The sequence below is a fragment of the Ranitomeya imitator genome, chromosome 6 (assembly GCF_032444005.1).
Source record: "Ranitomeya imitator isolate aRanImi1 chromosome 6, aRanImi1.pri, whole genome shotgun sequence".
In the NCBI taxonomy this organism is placed as follows: Eukaryota; Metazoa; Chordata; class Amphibia; order Anura; family Dendrobatidae; genus Ranitomeya; species Ranitomeya imitator.
In genome coordinates this window covers 491486345-491507601 of record NC_091287.1, presented here as the reverse complement: position 1 = coordinate 491507601, position 21257 = coordinate 491486345, and the positions used below count along the sequence as shown (strand labels likewise).

The 21257-nt window shown below is 42.4% G+C and overlaps 1 protein-coding gene across 1 annotated transcript in view; it reads right to left on the bottom strand.

Annotated features, from left to right (window-relative positions):
* VPS13B (vacuolar protein sorting 13 homolog B) overlaps nt 1–21257 on the bottom strand; it is a 1386889-nt gene that overhangs the window by 138963 nt on the left and 1226669 nt on the right. Inside the window, exon 43 of the mRNA XM_069731647.1 lies at nt 11990–12151. Coding sequence (XP_069587748.1) covers nt 11990–12151 — 162 coding nt within the window. The remainder of the gene's footprint in view (nt 1–11989; nt 12152–21257) is intronic.

Genomic DNA, 21257 nt, shown 5'->3' with positions numbered 1-21257 from the left:
GGTCAATCCTGCCGATATGAGCAGGTTCGGACAACTTTGGTCTAATGTGTATGGGAGGCTTTAGAGGGCCACTGCCAGACTTCCTTGGCAGCCGCTTATCTCTGCACTGGGCATAGAAATTAGTTGTTGAAGTTCAACAGGATGGATCCTTCGCTCCACCAACATCTGTCATGGGAGAGTTTGGAGGTCCCCATACAACTTTGATCTATTATATATGGCTTCCTTTAGTGTGTTACACAAAGGTTTTTGTGTCTGCTCATGTCAAACTATATATAAAATGGGTTGGCTGAATTCTTATTGTAATGGTTAAAGGGAGTCTGTCAGCAGATTTTTGCTTTGGAATCTGTGAGCAGCATGATGTAGGGGCAGGGACCCTGAATCCATGGATGTGTCACTTATTGGGTTGCTTGGTGCAATTTTGATAGAATCCCAGTATTCTCTGCTGTAGATGTAGCAGTGGTCAGAATGCTGAGCTGTGTGTAACCACGCCCACTCCCCTGATTGGCAGCTTCCTGTTCACATTGAAAGCAAGCTGCCAATCAGTGGTTGGGGCGTGGCTACATAGATCAGCTGGACTGTCTGGCACGTGATACCTGGTCCTCTAGTGATTATCTCCTGCTGATAAAACACTGATCGTATGTATTGAAACTACAGGAAGCTTCTGAGCAAGAATCACATCCCTGGAATCGGGATCTCTGCCCCTACATTATGTTGCTCTCAGATTAAACAGAAAAAAACCTGCTTCCATGTTTCCTTTATGCCAGCCCCCTTCTCAATCAAAACCATTGTGTGGACAGAGAAGGAGATTGGCTAAGCTATTTACATGAGTAGTAAACCAGCGCTGCTGTTCACACACAGCTACAGCCAACTCACATCGATGAGTAGTATGACAACTTATGTAGGGAAAGCTGTCAATCATTGTATGACTCCGCCCCCTTGACTCCAAAGAGCAGAATCCTTTCACATAAAGCTGTAAATCAACCTGCTCAGCTTCTCCTGATCCTCATCATGACGCCTGCAAACTACTACTTAACAGGCAATCAATATTTTTTATGGAATATCCCTTTAATAGACAAAAGAAAATAATGGAAATGGCTGAGACAGAATTATAAAGGACACAAGAACGAATCTCATTTCTAACATCTAAAATGCAGGTTATTACTACCCTTTTCTTATTTCACCACCGAAATATTGATCTTTACAATTATGAAAGTACCGTATTATTATCACCGTTATCATCAAGTCTACAGAATGTTTTACTTCCTATGGAATCCAGATTGTATCCAGCATATGGAACAGTTTCAGGGGACAGATGTTTAATATCTCAAGTAACTAATTGAATAAATGTGTCCACTGAAGGATTGATGGACGGAATCATTAGAGAAAAAATGAAAATAAAACAACATAAAATAGTAGTAAGACTGTAAGAAAAAACATCTATCACCGTAATTCCAGTTACTGATCAGAATGCTTTATAGTGTATAGAGTATAAATTGTATGTGAACTAACATGAAAGCAAATGAAAAAAGTTATGCAGATGCTCAGTACAAGCAAAGAGCTCATTTCTACTCATTCCCAATCGGCAAAAAAACAACAAAAACAGTAGATACATTGCCTATCACAAGGCAAATATGTGATTGAGCACAGAATTTACTAAAAAAAAAAGTTGCATTAAGTTGTCAATTAGTTTATTAAGTGTCTTAGACCTTGAAATGGCACAAAATAGGAGAGTAAGTCAGCCACAAAGTGGTGTAAAGTTACACAAAGTGTCTAAAGAAGAGACGATGTATTACCCAAACAGGTACCCTGACTAATACAGTGGGGAAATAAGTATTTGGCACACTGATGATTTTGCAGGTTTTTCCCCCTAAAAAGAATGGAGAGGTTGTAATTTTTATTGTAGGTACACTTCAACTGTGTGTGAGACAGAACAAAACCAGAAACAATAATTAATTTGCATTTTATTGCATGAAATAAGTATTTGATCACCTACCAACCAGCAAGAATTCTGGCTCTCACAGACCTGTTGGATTTTATTTAAGAAGCCCTCCTGCTCTGCACTCATTACCTATATAAAAGGCACCTGTCCACACAATCAATCACACTCCAGCCACTCCACCATGGCCAAGACTAAAGAGCTGTCTGCAGACACCAGGGACAAAATTGTAGACCTGCACAAGGCTGGGATGGGCTACAGGACAATAGGCAAGCAGCTTGGTGAGAAGGCAACAACCGTTGGCACAATTATTAGAAAATAGAAGAAACACAAGATGAGTGTCAATCTTGCTCAGTCTTTGGCGGGAGCTGAAACTCAATGTTTCCCAGTGACAGCTCCAAAACCTGAAAGATCTGGAGAAGATCTGTATGGAGGCGTGGGACAAAATCCCTGCTGCAGTGTGTGCAAACTTGGTCAAGAACTATAGGAAACATCTGACCTCTGTAATTGCAAACAAAGGATTCTGTACCAACATATTACGTTCTGTGTTTCCATTTTATCAAATACTTATTTCATGTAATAAAATGCAAATTAATTATGTAAAAATCATACAATGTGATTTTCTGGTTTTTATTTGTAGATTCTGTCTCTCATAGTTGAAGTGTACCTACGATAAAAATTGCAGACCTCTCCATTCTGTGTAGGTTATTTTCCCCACTGTATCCATGCTTTGTTTTAAAACTCTCTGCGTAGGGAAGTGCATCTTGCACACTATCTACCTATAGGTGGCGCTACAGAAAGAATATTTTTCCTGCAAGGGCAACTAGATGTCCAGGTATGGCTTTACGGAATTTTAAGCTTACAAATATAATATATAGCATATATCCATACATCCCAAGGGAGGTTACAATTTTTAACCCTAACCTAGCTTTCCAATATTTTTAACTAATTAATACATTTACTATATGACGCTTTAGTACCTAAATGCATTTCAACATGTATATTATTTCATGATTTGATGCATTTCAAACCTTAAAAATGCCTTTGCTCAGATTAAATTTTGTGGTAAACATATTAATATCCACAGCAAAGAACCAATGATCCAAAACATTTTCTCTTAGATTATCCTAAAAGTTCCTAAAAGTTAGGAGTCACGTAAGACACACTCACTAATTGTCCCCCACAGAGTGCACACATCTATACATATAACGCTACATTGATCCAGATTATGCAGAAGAGCATTTTGAGAACTCAAGTTTCACAAATACAATATTTTACTAGAAGCCATATTCTCCCTCTCCGTGCCTGGTTTTTCAGGCCATACTTTCACCAAGAAAATATTATTTACATTAAAATACATCGTAATCTTGGAGCAAATGCCTTGCGCCACATTGAAGCATTTACACTTTATGTGCCTCAATAGACTCTTTTTTTAGTGTAAAGAAAATATATGTGGCACAGTAAAATCAATAATTGTGCCAGGTGTAATAAAGAGGTTTTCTGGGTTCCAGAATACGCGTGTCCTCTTGATGTAGTTTGTAAAAAATAGCACAAACTTACTCACCCTCCCCAGGTCCATGGATGAGGCTTCACCACTGCTCCTAGTGCCTATGATTGTCTGCAGCGCTGAAATCATGTTGACAGCACTGCAGCAAATAACCAAGCTCAGCGGGTTTTGGCCAAGTTGACAGCGTGAGCTGCTGAGAGTTGAGCTCAGTGATTGACTGAAGCGTTCTGAATGTGATTTCAGCGCTGCAGACAGTAGGAAACAACAGGAGCAGTGGAGGAGACTAAGTGTGGGACCTGGGGAGGGTGAGTAAATGCAGTTTGTTTTTAAAACCAGCTGCAGCTGGGGGGGGGGAAGCGGTTTTCTGGAAAAGGAAAAACAAAACAAGGAAGGCTATAAGAAAAACAAAAAAAAAGTAACGCAGGTTTAATAAATTTAGTTCATCTTCTGCCTGTCATATGTAAGGTTCTGCTGTATAAGTGTAAAATGGCATTAGTAAGATTAAAGGGGTTGCATGGGACTGGCATATCCTAATGACATGTCATTAATATCAGTTCTGTGGTTATCCAACACCCAGCACCCCCAGCAATCAGCTGCACCAGTAGCCGGATGTAAGGTCCCGGATACTGTAGCTCAGCTCTTATTGAAGGATATATGATCGGGGCTGCAGCACACAGGAGTAGGGATAGTTTACAGCTGCGGGTTTAGATGCTTGGTGGGGTGGCAGGTATAGGACTTACACTGATCTGATCTTGATGATGATGACCTCTGCTAAATCTACATTTAGGTAGGCCATTACTGATTATAAGGGCAGGTGCAGATGACTCTCATCCAAGAGATTCAGGATGATTATGCTAATGACACTCTGATCAAATTCTGATCAGAGTGTGATCCGATTCCCTCGGATGAGAAGATGGAAAAGAAAAATCTCCATCTTCGCTATTCTGTCAGTGCATAGACAAACTCAATTCTCCATTCAGACAGACTCTAAGAAGAAAAAAAAACAGACATGTGCACGGCTCCATAGTACTCTGGCCAAGATTAGTCTATCTGATGTTTGTCGGGTCGCACTCGGACCGAAAATACAGTTGCCCACACCTGCCCTAAAACAGTGTAATCATACCAGCAATCACCCGACGAACCAGTTAAACATTCAATCATTAAGGGTTTGGATTGCTTTATACCAGGATAAAACTCATCGTTATCAGCAGTGTATCATCCGTTCAGAACATAGAATAATGTTCCCGTCAGTACCTGCCTGCATAAAGAGAAGTAAACGAGCGCCGACTGACTTGTTTAGAAGTCGATTGTTTCCTTTAAATGGTCCGGACTTGTCTCATCTGAATGCACCTTAAAGGGGTATTTTCCTGTTTGAAAGTTCTCCCCTATCCATGTGATAAGGTATAACTTCCTCATTGCTGGAGGTCGGACTGGTACCATTGGTGCCGTCTAATCCTGAAAACTGGGGCTCTGAAGAGTCCCATCTGATTGGAGTGTAGGTTGATACTGCCTAATGGGACCATCAGAGATTTCCAATCGCTGTACTTTGGCACTCCCACAAGAATGATTGGAGCAGCAGTGTGCATGATCGACCATCCTTCCACTTAACCAGGGCCGTCCAGAATTCATGACGAGTGGTGAACCCCAGACCTTACTCCAGTAGGATTTGTGGCGAAGGGCACACAGAGGCCTAAGCACTCATCCCACGTTCCTGATTGAAGAAGAGACATACTCCATCAACCAGGAGCGTCTTATTCCATCATATCAACGCATCGACAGACATGGTCAAAACCGATCTTGATCAATCAGGCCCAAAGAGTTGCATTGGGGAACGGACCACAAAGACCCAAGCTGCCGTCTGTGCGCCTCTAGATTTCATGAGGGTGAGATTTCCCTCTTTAAACATAAGCCGATCATTCAGTAGCCGCCGATTTGACTCTCGCTTTATAACCTAGAGGTGTTACACAAGTTAAATAAAATAAACTATTTACTGTAAACTCCTTGTACTTCTTCATCTCCTGAAATCCCATATCCTTACTTTAATTACCACGAAGGATTTAATTGACCTGGATGTAAAAGAAACGGAAAGCCCTTCCAACTGTTTTCCTTGACTAGGATGGCGTTACCGAACTGAGCAAACATTTTGTAAAGGTTAACTGAAGTATTTGGTGGCAGCCACTAGCCCTCCAAGAAGAAATATGAACCAGTTAGAGGGAGGCGAGATGGTTTTGTTTCCCTGTAACAAAATGTGGTCTAAGAATCGGTCCTGTCTTAATTATATCCCCAAGTGTGAGTCAAGTATGAACCAAAGCCTGAGGGAAGTCCCGCTCTGCAACAGAATGGATTATTCACATTTATCTCACAATCTGCTCTCAGACTTCTTAAAATTCACTCTCTTGGCAAGTGGTGAATTATCATGAGGAATGAAATAATTTCATAACTATGAGATCATGCAGCATTCCTTGAAACTGACACTTGCAGGGATTGTCCAGGCTTGGGTACTGTTTTGACTTACAGGTAATCCCACTTCATTAATTCATTTAACATGGAAATTATTTGGAGGGATCAAAAAAAAAAAAAATGTCAGGAAAAACCGTAAGTGCTTTCCACATGGAATGGAATTCATAATATACACCGGATAGGTGATAATCTGCATTTCCTTCCAGGGACTCAACACCGCACCAATATTATTCAATATTTTTGTAATTTCCTAAAAATATTAAATGTCGGAGTCATCCTAAAAGAATCTAAGCAGAAAATGGAAAACTAAATGCGGATGGATAATGTGGAATTTTACTAAGGTTTGGAAAGTAAAGTATGAAAGACCTGTATCTTTATAGGTCTCCACGATGTGGAGATCATATGAAGATAACAGAATATAAGGATCTATTGATCCTAGAAAAGTTGTAAAAATTATATTTAAAGGGCTCAAACTAATAAAAAAAAAACAAAACAATAATAACCCTGACAAATGACCACAGCGTTCGTTACCCGCTGGTCTATACTTCCAAAAATGCCCGCTGTGAAGCAGTGACAGGTGTTATATGCGAGGGTAGCTATGTGTCCCCCAGGATGCGTACAGAAGCGTATTGAGGCCGCTGAGTGTATTGCAGTCACAGGTATAACTGTGATTGCAGTGCAAAATAAAAGTAAGTTTGGTCTTGGGCAAGCAATTTGCCCAAGGCAGATTTAAGAAAACCTGGCATGGACTTTTATTTTTGGAGTGAACTGCAAGATGGTAGTGGGGCAGTTCGCTCCCTCCAGGCTGGGTGTTACAAGTGGCCAATTTAAAAATCCTGCAGCAAAAGGTTGGGTGTGTCAGTCAGTGTGCAGGTGGCTCTGCAAAGCTCAGCCGGTGTGAAGTAACCAGGAGCCAAAAAGGCCTGGCACCCCTCAGCTTAGCACGGTGGTGGTGCAGTCGCCCACGGCAACCGGTCTCTGATACGGACTGTCTTGATTTCCGGCTGCGATACGGAGGATATCGTGTGTTGCTTACTTTGTGAGTTCTGGACATTAAAACACGTTTGTTTTGAACTTTCCTGGGTCACTGCTTGTCTGTCACACTGCACCAACCCCACTGCACTATATCGCTTAGCCAATCATTGGCTTAAGTCGGACAGTGTAATGGCCAATGATTGGCTGGGTAAGCATTTCTTGGCATTTTTAGTGTGTTAATGGGGCTGTCCACTAGTAGGACATGCCCTTATGAATTCCTATGTTTCCCCTTTGCACAATAATAACACTTATACTAACCTCCAGTGCCGAAGTAACAATGTCACGTGATTCTCAGTGTGATTCATTGTTTTTTTTTTTGTTGCGCTTTTGAGTCTGTTCAATTTATAATTTAGTAAACATTGTCTATACTCTATATATCTAATCTTTTCTGGACTTTATGAATTTTTTATGCACACTCAATATTTTTAAAATTGTGATCACTATTTTTCCCTCTATGTCATAAAATATATATATATATATATATATATATATATATATATATATATATATATATATACATACTCTCTGGAAATCCCCTATAATCCCTTCCTGCATTAGGGTGTTAATAATCGTCCCAGGAAGGGGTTCATAAGTACGCCGGGGTGTTAGTAGCGGATCTCCCTCCATACGTGGCAGATGTCGGCTATATTACAAAGCCTGCATCTGTTTCTAACAGCAGAGGTTGTTAACCGTTTAGATGCTGCAATCAATATCTGATAGCAGCATATAAATTGAGGGGTTGTACCGTTGGGTTATCATAGCAGCTGAAGGTCTATTGAAGACTGGCTACCACAGGCTGAGCTCTATAGGAGGCCATCAGTATTCCTGTATATGCTGCAATATGGTGGCATATATGGTGGTACATAGTACAAGCGGTTAAACCATTGCAGATTTTAGTCGTCCCTTTTAAGGGGAAAAAATGTTTTATAAGTAATTAATAATGGTTTTAAAAATATCAAAATTCTATCAAAATTCAAAATCACCCAGCATTTTTTCTTTTGTTAAACATAAGAAAGGAAAAAAATAAACATGTTTGGTATTGCCAAGTGCATAAAAGTCCAATCTATCAAATTATAAAATTAATTTGAAAACACTGCAATGAGAAAAAAAAATGGATACACCAGAATTGCGGGGGGAAGGCAAAAGAAGGGGGTGCCCAAGCACCTTACTAAAAAAAATGCAATAAAAAGTGTCAAAACATCTTGTTTACTCCAAATTAGTATTAAAAAGCATGTTGGCTCACAGTGCAAAAAAACAAACCATCACTCCGCTTCATCACTAGAAAAAATATATATCATCGGCTGTGGAAAATGGCCACACAAAAAGAAACTTTTTTTTCCATTAAATTCAGATTATTTTTTTCTGCTACATTCAGATTTATTTTTTAATCACACACACATCTGTACATATAACGATGCAGGGTTAGTATCACCATAATCGCACTGACCTGGACAATATACTGTATATATATATATATATATTTTTTTTTTTTACCAGACAGACAATGAACACCGTACACTACAAAAACAAAACCCAAAAATACAATAGCGGAATTTCATTTTGTTCCAATTTCATTGCATTTGGAACTTTTTGCCCCATTTTTCAGTACGTTGTATGGTAAAAAGAATGGTGTCACTGAAAACTAAAGCTTGTCCCGCAAAAAAAAAAGTTATGGTTCTTAGAATAAAACAAAAAAAAACAAAAGCACAAAAAAAAAAAAATTTTGTGAGAGGCTTTAAGAGATATTTCTATCATTGCAAACGATATGTGATTAATGGGGGTCTGACCGTGGGACCCCCGTCCAATCGTGAGAATGCTGCCCTGAAATGCTCTTTCAGAATTAGGCGATGATATTGATACATAATATTTCTCCCTATGTGTTCGCCGACAGCCGCTGATGTCACATACATGCTGGAGTCCCGTCTGTGCGGCACATATGTACTATAAGAAGATCTAGAAATGTTCCTAGCCGTTTTATATGTATATAAACCCCTTTACGTTCCTATAAGAAGTGAGTGCTGTTACTATGATAGCATAAGCATGAAAAATAAATAAACCTGCCAAAAAACATCAGGAATATGCATAAATAAAGGCTGCATATCGCTACATCTTGTTTATTAAGTGAACCCGGTGTAATGAGCTGTTTATGAAGCTAAAAGTGGTCCTGGAATTTTTTGAAGGTGATTTAAGGCGTTTTACACTACAATCTGATAAAACACCCTGTTGCTTTGCGTCCGTGGTCAGTTTAGACATTTACGTCATGCTCCAAATTTTCCCCAAACATGCAATCGCCTTATTTATCCAAGCTCGGGGCTTTATATTTACGCCAAAGGAACATACAAAGACCTTTAGCAAACCTGCACTTGGCATCTTTTCTTTTAGAGGAGAAATAAAACATACGGAATCCTAGAAATTGCATTTGTCAGATACAGTGGGGCAAAAAAGTATTTAGTCAGTCAGCAATAGTGCAAGTTCCACCACTTAAAAAGATGAGAGGCGTCTGTAATTTACATCATAGGTAGACCTCAACTATGGGAGACAAACTGAGAAAAAAAAATCCAGAAAATCACATTGTCTGTTTTTTTAACATTTTATTTGCATATTATGGTGGAAAATAAGTATTTGGTCAGAAACAAAATTTCATCTCAATACTTTGTAATATATCCTTTGTTGGCAATGACAGAGGTCAAACGTTTTCTGTAAGTCTTCACAAGGTTGCTACACACTGTTGTTGGTATGTTGGCCCATTCCTCCATTCAGATCTCCTCTAGAGCGGTGATGTGTTTGGCTTTTCGCTTGGCAACACGGACTTTCAACTCCCTCCAAAGGTTTTCTATAGGGTTGAGATCTGGAGACTGGCTAGGCCACTCCAGGTCCTTGAAATGCTTCTTACGAAGCCACTCCTTCGTTGCCCTGGCGGTGTGCTTTGGATCATTGTCATGTTGAAAGACCCAGCCACGTTTCATCTTCAATGCCCTTGCTGATGGAAGGAGGTTTGCACTCAAAATCTCACGATACATGGCCCCATTCATTCTTTCATGTGCCCGGATCAGTCGTCCTGGCCCCTTTGCAGAGAAACAGCCCCAAAGCATGATGTTTCCACCACCATGCTTTACAGTAGGTATGGTGTTTGATGGATGCAACTCAGTATTCTTTTTCCTCCAAACACGACAAGTTGTGTTTCTACCAAACAGTTCCAGTTTGGTTTCATCAGACCATAGGACATTCTCCCAAAACTCCTCTGGATCGTCCAAATGCTCTCTAGCAAACTTCAGACGGGCCTGGACATGTACTGGCTTAAGCAGTGGGACACGTCTGGCACTGCAGGATCTGAGTCCCTGGTGGCGTAGTGTGTTACTTATGGTAGGCCTTGTTACATTGGTCCCAGCTCTCTGCAGTTCATTCACTAGGTCCCCCCGCGTGGTTCTGGGATTTTTGCTCACCGTTCTTGTGATCATTCTGACCCCACGGGGTGGGATTTTGCGTGGAGCCCCAGATCGAGGGAGATTATCAGTGGTCTTGTATGTCTTCCATTTTCTAATTATTGCTCCCACTGTTGATTTCTTCACTCCAAGCTGGTTGGCTATTGCAGATTCAGTCTTCCCAGCCTGGTGCAGGGCTACAATTTTGTTTCTGGTGTCCTTTGACAGCTCTTTGGTCTTCACCATAGTGGAGTTTGGAGTCAGACTGTTTGAGGGTGTGCACAGGTGTCTTTTTATACTGATAACAAGTTTAAACAGGTGCCATTACTACAGGTAATGAGTGGAGGAAAGAGGAGACTCTTAAAGAAGAAGTTACAGGTCTGTGAGAGCCAGAAATCTTGATTGTTTGTTTCTGACCAAATACTTATTTTCCACCATAATATGCAAAAAAAATGATAAAAAAAACAGACAATGTGATTTTCTGGATTTTTTTTTCTCAGTTTGTCTCCCATAGTTGAGGTCTACCTATGATGTAAATTACAGACGCCTCTCATCTTTTTAAGTGGTGGAACTTGCACTATTGCTGACTGACTAAATACTTTTTTGCCCCACTGTATGTAGAGCGAATATGAACGATTGACACCCGGACGAGGAAGAACTACGTGCTCTGCAGCTAATGGTGGCGGTATATTTGTGTTGTCAGGAACGCATACAGATGAGTCCTTCTTTATCTTCTCTCTTGGCTCATTGATTCTCAATGTGAGTGGCGCGAGATGACCAACTTTGTGGAAAAAAAGCCCATCATTTTGAGACATTCTGTTAGGAGAAATCTATGTTTGTGATACAAATCGTGGCATGTCAAGAAAATATATTGACTGTGGGAAGGTAAGGGTGGGCACAAAGGTATATGTATGTTTCACAATTCAGAAACTCCCCTAGTGTCATCAATCACAATCTCAGCTGAACGTATCAGTATGGGGAAGATATCTAATGGTCAGGTCTAATGGAAGCTATCTCATCTGCATGCCAGCTTAGAGGGGTTGTCTAGTTTAGAAGACCCACCTTCAAATACCCTATTGGAGATCCTAAATTAATAGAGAAGGTCTGATGTTTAGATCCTAAGGCAACTCGGCCTAAAAATAAGAAATACCCTACACTCACCCTCCCCAGGTCCAGACCTGCCTATCCACTGCCGATCCAGTTACTGTCTGCACTCGAGATATCACATTACAGTTCAAGTAACTGCTGGGGTTTAGCGGCTCTTGTCCTCTCCATCTACATGACCACTGCACCCACTGATTGGCTGCAGCATGGACGTGCAGTGTAGTGGTGACATCACCGCCGAATCCCAAAGAAGCAGCAAAGAAGGAGCAGTGGACCTGAAGAAGGCGAGTATCAGGGTGTTTAATAACTTAAAAATTTGTACGCTTTTAGAAAGAAAAAGAAAAGTATTCCCGGACAACTCTTAAGAATCATGACCGTGCAGAAAGATGCAGTAAATATTTTTTGGGAAAAAACAGTTACGGTTTTCATTTTGTTATGTTATTTCGAAAAAATGAATCCATGAGAAGATGTATGAATGTCTTAATCAAATAAATTGGGTGGTTCAGAAATCACTTAGATTTATACCTGTGGGGACTTGTGTGAGCGCCAGCAGTATTGGTGGCTATGGAGACTGGCCAACAAAATATTCTCGTCAGTATCCAACTGGCCAAACCGCAGCGTCTCCTGTGTGTCATTACAGACGACAAAATGACTGTAGATCAGCTCCTCGGCCTCGGGGCACTGGTTCTGAAAGAGAAGGAACAGACTGTTTTAATAGAGGAATGGTAAAATATGTTCTCATTGTCGTCAGCGCTCACTCCTATTGTTCGCCCTTCTGAGGTATTTTGCACTGCACTTATGAGGAAGGGCCACTAAGCCAAACATTCAGAAAAAAAAGATAGGGCCACAAATAATTTCAGAATCTCAGAGCTATTCGCTTTTTACTTTTGACATGACAGCAGGTCATTTTAACAGGCCGACGTGTTGTTTCAGCAAGTATGATCATAGAGGACACCAGCATAAAAAAATAAAAGTAAAAAACTAAAGATGCACTGTTGTGATTTTTATGTGGTTTATCGCTGACTCATAACAAGTACATATATTCATAGTACACATAATAACATTATGGGAATACCAGCTAATTGTCCGGTACTACAGGACTAGTTGTCTTGTGCCACCTAGTCCTTCTGCTCTGCGTAACCCCGCCCCCACCACTGATCATCAGCTTCCTGTCAATAAATGGTACACATAGAAAGCAGCCAATCAGTTGTGTGGGCGGGGTTATACAGATCTCAGCATTCACAGCACTGCAGGATTTGCTGCAGAGAAAGATGTGAGTGCATAAAAAAACAGAATGCAGCCCAGCAAGTGATACATTGCTGAAATCAGGGTCTCATCATCATGGTGCTCTCAGATTACGGCAAAAACTTGGTATCAGATTCCCTTTAATATTCATTTATATTATATTTAAAACTATAAAGGAATTTTCATTTTACATAATTTTGTTTTCAATAATATATGGGTCTGGCTTAAGGCACCAATATACATTGGATAATAGTTAGCTGAACCTGCCGAGCATTCCTGTATGGGGAAATCAGGAGAGATCGTGGTTGGCCGAAAGATTTGTCATGACACCCCCCCACCACCACAACCCGATAGAGGATGTCGGGGAGAGAAGGAGCCGATGTGTGGAACACTCTCCGTGTGTGTGTGTATGTGTGTGTATATATATATATACATATATATATATATATTTTCAAGATTCAAAGAAGCTTTATTGGCAGGACCAAATACAAGTCTGATACACACACACGCAACGCATGTATATATAGGAAATGGATCAGCTGGTAGGATTGTTCACATATGACCCCCCTAAAATAAGAGTAGAGTGGGCTCCTGTGCTAACTACTTGCACCTAGTGAATTTTTCAATGCACCCACTGGAAGGCACATTAGAAATAAAGGGACATTAGAGGACATAAAACGTAGCGCTGTGAGATGATAAAGGAGGAAAAGGCAGAAAAAAGGTGTCATCCGGACAGTGTATTCAGGGTCACATGTCATTTTTTATTCCAATCTTTACATGGACAGCAGTTTGCGCGGACTAGTAAAGACTATCTACATACAAAAATCACGAGATATTCATTTACCATTCTACATGTGGTGGAAAGTACCCATGACATGAGCGGAAACGAGAAAATTACTAAAACAATTACAGAAATATGTCCTCCTGTAGCTCACGTTAACATTGCCAAATCCCTGTATAAATCAGGAAAGCCGTTCTTCCATGGTACCGGTCAGCCGTATACCCGGTGACACATGGCTTCACTTACTGACATACACAACACTATCACTGCTTTCCCTCCCAATGTCCAATATCATCAAAACAGTTCGGAAGTCCCTGACTCACCCGGTGACATGCCCTACGTGCCTATAATGTGACCCTGTAATAATGCTAAAATAGGAAGGAGGATTGGGAATCGCCATGTTTGGAGACAATTTGCAGCCATTTTTGTATTAAACATTAATATACAAGAGAATTCGATTTATAGCTATACTCTATAACCTATACCACAAATGGTTCCCAATAAAGGCTACATTCAGAAAGGCGCATTACTGTTTCCTGCGCTGATAAGAAAACGGACTAATGAGAGTCAATGACACACTTCAGATGTATATTTTTCCTTCTGGACTCATGGCTCATGTGAAAAAAGTGTAACATCCTCTGGTAAAGCCAATTTGGAGATGAGACAGCCCCAATGAACTTAATTGGACGGCATCCATTTTCTCTGATCAACTGCCAAAAGGAGACAGGAAAGTGAATTGGATATAAATATATATTTTTTAGTGTGGACCAATAATACGGACATTTGAACCTCTAAACGGATGTGATTTAACCCATTCCAACTTCCACCCCACCTCCCCAAACCCAACAGATTCCACTGATTCTGATACAGTTTTCTCGTGGCATAGTGTTCTTCATGATAGTGGTAAAAATTTGCTTGATATGACTTGTGTTTATTTGTGGAAAGCAGAAATTTTGAATTTATGTAAACTTGTGGTGAGCACTAGGGTTGAGCGAAACGGGTCGTTCATTTTCAAAAGTCGCCGACTTTTGGCAAAGTCGGGTTTCATGAAACCCGATCCGACCCTTGTGCGGGGTCGGGCATGCGGTACGCGACTTTCGCGCCAAAGTCGCGTTTCAATGACGCGAAAAGCGCCATTTCTCAGCCAATGAAGGTAAACGCAGAGTGTGGGCAGCGTGATGACATAGGTCCTGGTCCCCACCATCTTAGAGAAGGGCATTGCAGTGATTGGCTTGCTGTCTGCGGCGTCACAGGGGCTGTAAAGGGGAGTTCCCGCCGACCGCCATGTTACCGCTGCTTTATTTGGGTTCTAAATTCTACCTGAAAAAAATCAATAAATCAATCAGTGGGAGATTAATATTGGCCTTTGGGCTTGTGTGCCAGTCCTAAGCGTGCCATCTCTCTCTCTCAGATAGTGGGCCATAGAAAGCCTATTTTTTTTTTTTTATTGGGTTTATAAATTTTCCCTGGAACCAAAAAAAAAAAAGTGGGAGATTAATATTGGCCTCTGGGCTTGTGTGCCAGTCCTGAGCGTGCCATCTCTCTCACAAATAGTGGGCCATAGAAAGCCTATTTATTTTTTTGCTTGATTTGGGTTCTAAAATGTACCTGAAAAAATCACTACATCAATCAGTGGGAGAAAAATTTTGGCCTCAGGGCTTGTGTGCCACTCCTGACTCCTGTGTGCGTCATCACTCACTCAGTGGGCCATAGAAAGCCCATTTTTTTTTTTTTTTGCTTTATTTGGGTTCTAAATTCTACCTGAAAAAAATCAATAAATCAATCAGTGGGAGATTAATATTGGCCTTTGGGCTTGTGTGCCAGTCCTAAGCGTGCCATCTCTTTCTCTCAGATAGTGGGCCATAGAAAGCCTATTTATTTATTTTTTTTTTTATTGGGTTTATAAATTTTCCCTGGAAAAAAAAAAAAAAAGTGGGAGATTAATATTGGCCTCTGGGCTTGTGTGCCAGTCCTGAGCGTGCCATCTCTCTCACAAATAGTGGGCCATAGAAAGCCTATTTATTTATTTTTTTTTGGTTTTATAAATTCTCCCTTAAAAAAAAAAAGGGAGATTAATATTGGCCTTTGGGCTTGTGTGCCAGTCCTAAGCGTGCCATCTCTCTCTGTCTCTCAGATAGTGGGCCATAGAAAGCCTATTTATTATTTTTTTTATTGGGTTTATAAATTTTCCCTGGAACAAGAAAAAAAAAAGTGGGAGATAAATATTGGCCTCTGGGCTTGTGTGCCACTCCTGACTCCTGTGTGCGTCATCTCTCACTCAGTGGGCCATAGAAAGCCTTTTTTTGTTTTATTTGTTTTCTAAATTCTCCCTGAAAAAATCATTTTATTTTATTTGGTTTCTAAATTCTTCCTGAAAAAATCATTTTATTCTATTATTTTTTTTCCTAAAGTCTCCCTGAAAAAAAAAACAAAAAAAACAAATCAGTGGGAGATTAATATTGCCCTTTCTGCTTGTGTGCCAGTCTTGACTCCTGGGTGTGCCATCTCTCTCTCTCTCTCCAATTGTGGGCCATAGAAAGCCTATTGTTTTTTTTAGCTTGATTTGGGTTCCAAAATCTACCTGAAAAAATCACTACATCAATCAGTGGGAGATAAATATTGGCCTCTGGGCATGTGTGCCACTCCTGACTCCTGTGTGCGTCATCTCTCACTCAGTGGGCCATAGAAAGCCTTTTTTTGTTTTATTTGTTTTCTAAATTCTCCCTGAAAAAATCATTTTATTTTATTTGGTTTCTAAATTCTTCCTGAAATAATCATTTTATTCTATTATTTTTTTTTCCTAAAGTCTCCCTGAAAAAAAAACAAAAAAAAAACAAATCAGTGGGAGATTAATATTGCCCTTTCTGCTTGTGTGCCAGTCTTGACTCCTGGGTGTGCCATCTCTCTCTCTCTCTCCAATTGTGGGCCATAGAAAGCCTATTATTTTTTTAGCTTGATTTGGGTTCCAAAATCTACCTGAAAAAATCACTACATCAATCAGTGGGAGATAAATATTGGCCTCTGGGCTTGTGTGCCACTCCTGACTCCTGTGTGCGTCATCTCTCACTCAGTGGGCCATAGAAAGCCTTTTTTTGTTTTATTTGTTTTCTAAATTCTCCCTGAAAAAATCATTTTATTTTATTTGGTTTCTAAATTCTTCCTGAAAAAATCATTTTATTCTATTATTTTTTTTTCCTAAAGTCTCCCTTAAAAAAAAAAAAAAATCAAATCAGTGGGAGATTAATATTTACATTTGTGCTTCAGTGACAGTCCTGCGTGTGTGGCATCTCTCTCATTTGTTGCCACCAACAACAGAGTGTGTAACATTGTGCCTGATTTTCGTTGTGGTCTCACTCACCTGTAAAGGGGTAGCTAAATCATACTGAAGTTATAGCTCACCGTGTAATTTGTGTGACAGCAACAAATACCGTTAGTTTGTTTACGTTTTTAAAACAATGAGGAAGTATGGTGGAAGAGGTCGTGGCCGGGGGCGTTCATTGTCAGCTGGTAATGAGGGTAGTGGTAGTGGTGGAGCATCAGCTGGTCGTGGGAAAAAAAATATTGCACCTAAGTCTGGAGCTGTGGAGCCAGGTTCGTCGTCTGGCTACACAAGGCCTCGAACGCTCCCTTTTCTGGGAGTAGGAAAACCGCTTTTAAAGCCGGAGCAGCAAGAGCAAGTTTTGGCTTATCTTGCTGACTCAGCCTCTAGCTCTTTTGCCTCCTCTCGTGAAACTGGTAAATGTCAAAGCAGCGCGTCGTTAGTGGATGTTCACGGTCAGGGACAAGTCGCTTCCTTGTCCTCTTCAGCAAAAACAACAACAGAGAAGAATGCAGCAGGCGACACAACGGGTTACTCCATGGAGCTCTTTACACATACCGTCCCTGGCTTAGAAAGTGAAGCAGTTAACAGTCCATGCCCATTACAAGTTGAATCTGACATGGAGTGCACTGATGCACAGCCACAGCCAGACTACTATGCTGGTCCTTTGACTCAGACCACAACATTGCCCTCGCAGGGTGCTGATCAAGAATCAGACCCTGATGAGACTATGTTGCCCCATCACGAACGCTATACCACCGACCGACACGGTGACACAGACGAAGTTGCACACGAGCTACAAGAAGAGGTAATAGATGACCCAGTTCTTGACCCCGATTGGCAGCCATTGGGGGAACAGGGTGCAGGCGGCAGCAGTTCTGAAGCGGAGGAGGAGGGGTCGCAGCAGGCATCAACATCGCAACAGGTTCCATCTGCCGGGCCCGTATCTTGCCCAAAACGCGTGGCAAAGCCAAAACCTGTTGGAGGACAGCATGGCCATCCGGTTAAAGCTCAGTCTGCAATGCCTGAAAAGGTGTCCGATGCTAGAAAGAGTGCAGTCTGGCATTTTTTTAAACAACATCCAATTGATCAGCGCAAAGTCATCTGTCAAAAATGTTCAACTACCTTAAGCAGAGGACAGAATCTGAAAAGTCTCAATACAAGTTGCATGCATAGACATTTAACCACCATGCATTTGCAAGCCTGGACTAACTACCAAACGTCCCTTAAGGTTGTAGCACCCTCGGCCAATGAAGCTAGTCAGCAACGCAACATCCCTTCCGGCAGTGTAAGGCCACCATTTTCCGCACCACCTGCAGTATCTGTGCAGGTTTCTTTGCCAGGCCAAAGCAGTCAGGGTCAGGGAATCACCAGTTTCGTAGTAGGAAACACTGCATCTAGGGCACCGGTGGCAACAATACCATCTCCCACCGTCTCTCAGTCTGCCATGTCCACCGGCACCCCCGCTAGTTCCACGATCTCCAGCTCTCCAGTCCAGCTCACCCTACATGAGACTATGGTTAGAAAAAGGAAGTACTTAGCCTGGCATCCGCGTACACAGGGTTTGAACGCACACATAGCTAGACTAATCTCGTTAGAGATGATGCCCTACCGGTTAGTTGAAAGCGAAGCTTTCAAAGCCCTGATGGACTACGCTGTACCACGCTACGAGCTACCCAGTCGACACTTTGTTTCCAGAAAAGCCATCCCAGCCCTCCACCAGCATGTTAAAGAGCGCATCGTCCATGCACTCAGGCAATCTGTGAGCACAAAGGTGCACCTGACAACAGATGCATGGACCAGTAGGCATGGCCAGGGACGTTACGTGTCCATCGCGGCACACTGGGTAAATGTGGTGGATGCAGGGTCCACAGGGGACAGCAAGTTTGGGACAGTTCTGCCTAGCCCACGGTCTAGGAAACAATTGGCTGTAGCCGTTCGCACCCCCTCCTCCTCCTCTTCGTCCTCCTGCATAAGAGAGAGCTCGTCCACAGACCGCAGTCGCACAACCACTCCATCCGCAGCTGCCACTGTTGCACACCAGGTCTCCCATTATGGGGCAGCTACTGGCAAACGTCAGCAGGCTGTATTGGCTATGAAGTGTTTGGGCGACAACAGACACACCGCGGAAGTTCTGTCCGAGTTCTTGCAGAAAGAAACGCAGTCGTGGCTGGGCACTGTAGATCTTGAGGCAGGCAAGGTAGTGAGTGATAACGGAAGGAATTTCATGGCTGCCATCTCCCTTTCCCAACTGAAACACATTCCTTGCCTGGCTCACACCTTAAACCTGGTGGTGCAGTGCTTCCTGAAAAGTTATCCGGGGTTATCCGACCTGCTCCTCAAAGTGCGTGGACTTTGCTCACATATCCGCCGTTCGCCCGTACACTCCAGCCGTATGCAGACCTATCAGCGTTCTTTGAAACTTCCCCAGCATCGCCTAATCATAGACGTTGCAACAAGGTGGAACTCAACACTGCACATGCTGCAGAGACTGTGTGAACAGAGGCGGGCTGTTATGTTTTTGTGGGAGGATACACATACACGGGCAGGCAGTAGGATGGCAGACATGGAGTTGTCAGGTGTGCAGTGGTCGAAGATTCAAGACATGTGTCAAGTCCTTCAGTGTTTTGAGGAATGCACACGGCTGGTTAGTGCAGACAACGCCATAATAAGCATGAGCATCCCCCTAATGCGTCTGCTGATGCAAAGTTTGACGCACATAAAGGATCAGGCGTCTGCAGCTGAGGAAGAGGAAAGCCTTGATGACAGTCAGCCATTGTCTGGCCAGGGCAGTGTACAGGACGAGGTAACGGGCGAAGAGGAGGAGGAGGACGAGGAGGATGATTATATTTTTAATTAGGAAGCTTTTCCGGGGCCACTGGAAATTGGTGGCGCGGCAAGGCCGGGTTCTGGTTTTTTGAGGGACACAAGTGACGTGGATTTGCCTGAAACTGCCCCTCAACCAAGCACAACCGCAGATTTGAGAACTGGAACTTTGGCCCACATGGCGGATTATGCCTTACGTATCTTCAAAAGGGACACACGCATAACTAAAATGATGAATGATGACGATTACTGGTTGGCCTGCCTCCTTGATCCTCGCTATAAAGGCAAATTGCAAAATATAATGCCACATGAGAACTTGGAACTAATATTAGCAACCAAACAATCAACTCTTGTTGACCGTTTGCTTCTGGCATTCCCTGCACACAGCGCCCGTGATCGTTCTCACACGAGCTGCAGGGGCCAGCAGACCAGAGGAGTTAGAGGGGCAGAAATCAGAAGTGGCGTTGGCCAGAGGGGTTTTCTGACCAGGTTGTGGAGTGATTTTGCTATGACCGCAGACAGGACAGGTACTGCAGCATCAATTCAAAGTGACAGGAGACAACATTTGTCCAGTATGGTTACAAACTATTTTTCATCCCTTATCGATGTTCTCCCTCAACCGTCATTCCCATTTGATTACTGGGCATCAAAATTAGACACCTGGCCAGAATTGGCAGAATATGCATTGCAGGAGCTTGCTTGCCCGGCAGCTAGTGTCCTATCAGAAAGAGTATTCAGTGCTGCAGGTTCAATACTAACAGAAAAAAGGACTCGTCTGGCTACCCAAAATGTAGATGATCTAACCTTCATTAAAATGAACCACAACTGGATTTCGAAATCTTTTGCCCCACCTTGCCCGGCTGACACCTAGCTTTCCTATGAAAAGGTCTTGCCTGTGGACTATTCTGAATGCCTTTTCCAATCTCGTAATTTTCTGCACCTGATTGTCCAGCATACGACATGTTTACACCTCACTAAATGGCCAAACTCCCCACACGGGGCCGTGGTATCGACACTTGGCGACAGCACCCGTGAGAGTGCAGTTTGTCTGAAGAGGTGGGTGAGCCCGCTTTTGGTCGACGGCACTGCCACTGGGTCCCTCCTAGTACAATAAAGTGTCTCTGGCGGTGGTGGTGCGCACCCAACGTCAGACACACCGTTGTAATATGAGGGGCCCTGGGCCTGTACCGCCGGCCACAAGACAGTTTCCCCCCCCCAGCTCAAACAGTGCTCTACCACTTGCAAAATTATCTCACAGCTCCACCAATGTTTAGTCTATGCGCTGACATCCTTCAATGCCTGCCACTGACAATACCATTGTATTGACATTTTTGTTATGTTAGGCCTTCGATGCCTGTCTGTGGTCACTCCTTCCACTAGGCCTCCACTGACCACACCACTGCTGCCCGTGTACCCCTGTAACCAATTTAAAATTGCCTACAGCCATGTGTTATTATTTTAGGCCTTCGATGCCTGTCTGCGGTCACTCCTTCCACTAGGCCTCCACTGACCACACCACTGCTGCCCGTGTACCCCTGGAACCAATTTAAAATTGCCTACAGCCATGTGTTATTATTTTAGGCCTTCGATGCCTGTCTGCGGTCACTCCTTCCACTAGGCCT